General features: G+C 29.4%; 1 protein-coding gene across 1 annotated transcript; it reads right to left on the minus strand.

Moving 5' to 3' along the window:
• Nucleotides 1–977: 977 nt before the first annotated feature.
• LOC133793461 (uncharacterized) lies at nucleotides 978–4,405 on the minus strand. The gene is made up of 3 exons (XM_062230815.1): nucleotides 4,094–4,405; nucleotides 1,363–2,157; nucleotides 978–1,255 (listed from the first exon to the last, which is right to left on the minus strand). The coding sequence occupies exons 1-3, from the start codon at nucleotides 4,101–4,103 to the stop codon at nucleotides 1,221–1,223; spliced, it is 840 nt and encodes a 279-aa protein (XP_062086799.1). The 5' UTR covers nucleotides 4,104–4,405; the 3' UTR covers nucleotides 978–1,220.
• Between the last annotated feature and the right edge of the window lie 2,142 nt (nucleotides 4,406–6,547).

Below are 6,547 nucleotides of genomic sequence, written 5' to 3' on the forward strand. Positions count from 1 at the left end.
AGGCATTTTCAAGAAATTTTGCATTCCTTGATTCCACAATCCTAGTGCTATGAGATGGACAATAAAACTTGTAACCTTTAGACCTTTCAGCGTAACCAATAAAGTATCCACTTATGGTCCTTGGGTCCAGTTTCTATTCTTGTGGATTGTATACCCTAACTTCAGATGGGCATCCCCAAATGCGTACATGTTGCAAACTCGGTTTCCAACCTTTCCATAATTCAAAAGGAGTTTTGGAGACTGCCTTGGTTGGAACTCGATTTAATATGTACACGGATGTCTTTAGAGCTTCAGTCCACAAGGATTTAGGAAGTTTAGGGTTGCTGCTAAGCATACTTCGCACCATGTCCATCAATGTTCGGTTTCTCCTTTCTGCAACACCATTTTGCTCGGGTGTACCGGGCATGGTATATTGGGCAACAATCCCATTTTCTTGAAGAAACTTTGCAAAAGGACCAGGTGCTTGTCCATCTTCAGTGTATCTACCATAATATTCTCCACCTCTATCTGATCTCACTATCTTAATTTGCTTGTTGCATTGTTTCTCTACTTCAGCTTTAAATATCTTAAAGACATCTAACGCTTCGCTTTTGTTATGAAGTAAGTAGATATACATGTAGCGTGAGTAATCATCTATGAAAGAGATGAAGTATTTCTGACCATATGAGTCCATGTCTGGACTACATATATCAGTATGTATGATTTCTAATAGGTCAGAACTCCTATGGACACCACTTTTCTTAGACTTGGAGGTATGCTTTCCCTTAATGCAATCCACACAAGTATCAAAATCAGTAAAATCTAAGGTATTGAGTACCCCATCATTTTCTAACCTTCTAATTCTATCAATAGAGATATGTCCCAATCTCCGGTGCCATAATGTAGAGGAATTCTCATTCATAACACATCTTTTATTGCCAGCGTGAACATGCATAGTATTATAAGCGGTATTGTTTTGTAAATTAAGGCAGTAAAGACCATAAGACAAAATACCATTTCCAACACATTCAGATTTATTATATAAATTAAAAGATTTGTCTGAAAATGTAAAGGAAAAACCAAAAGGTACAAGTCTTGAAACGGAAATCAAGTTTCTAGAGAAACTTGGTACATAAAATGTCTTTTCTAACTTTAAAACAAAACCGCTACTTAAAACTAAATGGCACGTTCCTATAGCCTCCACATGTGAGCCCATCTTGTTTCCAGATAAGATGCTTTGCTCACTTCCCACTGGCTTCCTTAGGTTTTGTAAACCCTGCAAGGAATTTGAAATGTGAATTGTCGATCCAGAATCAATCCACCATGTGTTAATATTAACATTAGCCATATTAGATTCATAACATACGAATGAAATTGGATTACCATTGTCGTCCATCCATTTCTTGAACTTGGCGCATTCCTTTTTCGCATGTCCCTTCTTTTTGCAGAAGAAACATTTGATGGAATCCTTCTTTATATCACCTTGGGGAGGCACTTTATTTTTCCCCTTGTCCTTCTTGGATGGTTTGCGTTTCTTGCCTTGGGTGGCCATGTGAGCACTTTCACCTTGTTCCTGCAGGAGCCTTGCTTCTTCTTGAGCACACATGGTTATCAGTTCATTGATACTCCATTTGTCCTTATGTGTGTTGTAGGAAATTTTGAAAGGCCCATATTGAGGTGGAAGATGGTTAAGGATGTAGTGGACCAGGAAGGTTTCGGGAATGACTACATCGAGTTTCTTCAGTTGAGCAGAAATGTCCCTCATCTTTGAAATATGTTCTCTAACTCCTTTGACACCAGTGAGTTTTGTGGATGAGAACTGGTGGATGAGGTTGTTGTAAAGTGGTTTGTCTGAAGTGTCGAACTGCTCATCGATCAGTTTGATCAAGTCTTTGACTTTCTCAGGTTGCTCCACCGATCCACGCATTCCCAGAGGGATCTTGGACATGATGAACATGATGCTGAGGCGATTGGACCGCTCCCATTTCTCATATAGTGCGATCTGAGCAGCAGTGCTAGTCGCAGTGATTGCAGCAGGTTCGTCCTTCCTTATTGCGTAGTCCATGTCGGCGCAGCCTAAATGAAGAAGAACTCGTTCCTTCCAGATTTTGAAATTATCACCCCTAAGCTCAGGAATTTCGGTAAGGATTTCAGCAAAACTAGAGGATGATGAAGAAGCTGCATGAATAGGATTACAAACTTAGATTTAGAAGATTGAGGCTTAATGAAGTCATGTTTTACCAATGTATAACATGCTGAAGATTGAAATTTTATTAAACAAAAATTGCCTGTGGGCTAAATTTTTAATTTAATAAAATTGGATGTAAAGGATGATAGATTATTCAAACGAATTATTTGGGATAAAGTAAGGTTTGATACTTCTATCTTTATTAAACTTTATGATAAAACTATTAAATTAATTATCATAACTCCTGTGGGTAAATTAAGAAAATTAGTTTAATATATTATCCTAATTGATTATATAAATATAATAAAATCCCTGTGGGGTAAAATTGTTATATTTATATAATCAATCACAATTTTGTCCATTATGTGATCCTTTCAAATTAATATATAATTTTATATAATTAAAGATGCTGTGGCTACTCCCTAATTATGTAAAATTATATGGTTCACTAGACATTATGTTTTAGGCTCTAGGAAGACCTAAGAACAATTTCGTTATAACATAATAGGCAATCACAGAGAGTAGTGCTCCTAGTGTGGTCGTCCGAAGATCATTAAAAACCGTTCTAGATTTGAGCATTTGTCTCAGTTTCATGCGTTCTTATGTCAACCACAAAATTGTTTATGAATTATTTATAATTTTATTCATCCTAAATGTTTTATGAATATTTTATGAATAAATTATGAAGATTAATGTGCTAAATATTATTCAACCTATCTTAATGTTTTGAATATAATCTAAATGTATCTAGCACAATAATGAAATATATATAATGTATTTAAAATTATAAAGGCATACATATAAAATTAAAGATAATTATACTCAAAATAAATTTTGCATGAATAAGAACAAAATAATCATACAAATTAGTATAATTAATTATATGTACGAAAATACAATAATTCCATATATATACTTAATGGCAGAAAAAATCATGCTTAATAAGACAATAACATCATTTACTGATTTCGTGAATTAATAAAATAATTGCACAAACTTAATTGTAAAAATTTATTACATTATTAAAATAGCACAATTATTTAATATTGCATGAATAAAAGAAATATACCATACACCAAAATCAAGTAAGTGCACATTTTAATTAATTTCCAAATATATAATTAACCAAAATTATATGTTTTAATTAAATTGGCAAGATAAAATTTATTGTCCAAATTGGTTCGAAATTCATGTCTAAAGAGATTCATGACGTTAGATTGATTAAACAACAACAAAAAATCGAAATTTAATATCAAAATTGTTTTTGGCCATAACCGGGTACATGAAGGTTGCAAAACTGATTTTGGATTCTCAAAACTTGATTTGGAAACATAGATCATTAGAAAAAATAATCTGAAGGATTTCTAATGGTACTTATGTGGAAAATTAGTTTTGAAACAAAAAATCAAAAAATATGAGACATTAAAACTCTCTATCAAAATAAAAATAAAAAATAAAAAATTATGAATATGGCCCTCAAACAATATATAAAACTATATACATGAATATATAATATATGTGTATAGATGAAGACATATGCACATCTATAAATCATAAAAAAAAATATGTGTATAATTTGTTTATATTGCCAAAATATGTTAGATATAACATATATGTAAACATAAAACAATACAAAAACAATAAAATTACCAAAAGAAATTTTGTTAAATGTAGGCCAACAAAAAAAAAACGTAGATATATGTATATATATATATATATGAATATGAATATGAATATGAATATGAAGACATATATAAATCAAATAAATATATATGCAGATAAAATTAGCAAGGCAGAGATGTAGACTGGCGACTGATACCAAATGTTAGATTAATATGAAAGTGGGCATATGAACAATTCTATATACATGTAAGCGGAATTAATATATAGAATGAACATATACAAAAATGATCGAATATTGTATACCTCCAGCCATTGCTATTGATAACCTCGATCTAGCTTTAAATCTACAAAAGAAAAAGAACAGAAGTTAGAACGAGTACACGGGCTTCCAAGCTCTCACTAACTCTTTTAGATGGAGTTACTGAAAGTCAGAATGAGCAGCGAGCTTGGGGACCGGTACTCTATATTTATAGAGTGAGACCTACCATCAGAGTCTCTGCCACAGATTGAGATATTTCCTCAATCAGTTGGGATATGAAAAATCGGGTAACAACAAATCAGGTAACAAACAATGTTGACCATTAATTAGAATATTTTGTCAATAAATTAAATATTGACTTTAATATATTAAATCAATTAGTTGATTTTATATACCAAATAAATAATATTCTAACACAAAATTCTTTCAAATATAATATTTTATTATCAGTTCATCGACCATTTTTTCTATTTTTCTGAACTCATCGCTTCACCAACTTTTTGATCTTAAATTGAAAATATTTTGACTGAAATTGGGTCTAGGGTATTATTTTAATCTATTTTGTAAAACACATAGTCCGAATTATCATTTAACAAAATACAAAAGCTGATTGCATATACGGAAAAACACAAGGGCCAATATAGTATTTTCCCATATATATAAGAGAAATAAATTTAATAAAGACATATTTTTGTACAAACTGTTCTATTATGAAAATTATTATTATATCAAATTGATTTGAATTTAAAACACATTTTAAAAATAAAATATAAATGTATATCCTTTCCACAGCATTGGGGGACTAGAATTGATGTCCTCTACAAAAATAATTTATTCTCATCATCACTAAATATTTGTGACTTAAATATAGACGTAAGTATCCATTGATACATTATAAAGTTTCGGCCATGAGTTAACTAAATCTGAAAATTTTGGTTTCTAAATAGTATCACATACGATCCAATCCAATAATTATACAGATTAAATTAAATAAAATGGATATCGGTTTTAACACGAATTAACTGCAGTTAATATTATTATCAATAAAAAACATTTGTATATAATTAAATGCATAATTACAAATATTAAATTCTGAATGTCTTAGATTGAGTTAATGAGAAAAAAAAATCGAAAATAAGTTGAAAATCCAATTATAATCTGACCAATGATATCATGAAATTTGGTCAATATACAGCAGAGTTTATGAACTGATCAACTGGTTAGGAATCAAAGAGTGTGGGCATGTATGTACTTAGTAAGAATCTTAAAACGGACGTGACACATATAAATAAAAATTAATAAAACTGTTTAGAAGAAAATGTGTAATATTTATTATCAGCGGACTATAAAATGTTATGCTTAAGTCACTAAGTAGTTTGTTTGGTAGCAAAAACGAAAATACGTAGTTTAAAATGTTTTACTTAAATCACTAAATAATTTTTTGGTTGACAAAAACCACATTTTTACTTCAATTTGGTGCGCCAAAAGTGAGTAAGGCCCTGTTTGGTATGACTTTGAAATAGCTTTTGACGTCTTAAAGTTACTTTTAGGTATGTTGGGATGAAATATAGAAATAATTTTTTGAATTTAGAAGAGTTTTTAAGAGAACCAGTGACTCACCAGCTTCTTCAGGTAGGACTTCTAAAAAATACGGTAAACTATTTTCTTATTTTAATGAATCTTTCCTAATACCTATATTACCCATATTCTTTATAAAAAAAAATGACATCTATATCCTAAATTTTGCGGATAACAGTTATAGAATACGATTATTTTTTTCTTAAAAAGTATTCTATCTAATTTTTTTTAAAATAACTACGTACGAATTTTTTTAGTATTTATTTTTCTTGTTATTATTTTATATATAAAATCTTTCTCTAACTATATTTAGATTTGTATATTTAAATATTCAATTTAAAACTTAACTTTTTTGTTAATTACGTTTAGATTTTTATGAATTATTTATGAATTTAATTAATATTAATTCATATATGTATCTAATTAGATTTTTTTTCTTCAAAAAAGAACAATTGGTTTTCAAATGAGTTTAGACATAACATATACTATTGTTAACAAATATTTATGGTTAAATTTGATGTTTATTTTTTAAGAGTTTTTATGCAGTATATACCAAACACTCTAAAAAGCTCTTCAACAAAGAAAAAAATTCTTTCAAAATATTAATCCAAACATGAATTAGAAAGCTAAGGGCCTGTTTGACATTGTTTTCTGTTTTTTGTTTTCAAAGTTGTGTTATCAGAAATGAGAACAGAACACTGTTTTTGTAGTTTTCAAAAAACAAAAGGTGTTTGGTTAATGTTTTCTAAAAATAATTTTTTAGTTTTATTTTTTTTAAATCTTAAATAAAATATTAACAAATATATTTACAAAGAGAAAAATATTTTAAAAGTTTGTAATAAATAATGAGATAAAATAATTTGAAAAAAATGATGAAAAATAAGAAGTGAGAAAGTAAGGAGAGAAAATTTGAAGAAATA

This window comes from Humulus lupulus, chromosome 8, assembly GCF_963169125.1.
Source record: "Humulus lupulus chromosome 8, drHumLupu1.1, whole genome shotgun sequence".
In the NCBI taxonomy this organism is placed as follows: domain Eukaryota; kingdom Viridiplantae; phylum Streptophyta; class Magnoliopsida; order Rosales; family Cannabaceae; genus Humulus; species Humulus lupulus.

What these genes read in the sequence shown, in the direction of transcription:
- LOC133793461 (XM_062230815.1), bottom strand. An exon ending in GAAATGGATGGACGACAATG is followed by an intron (nt 1,256 to 1,362) that starts GTAATCCAATTT and finishes AATTCCTTGCAG; the next exon opens with GGTTTACAAAACCTAAGGAA.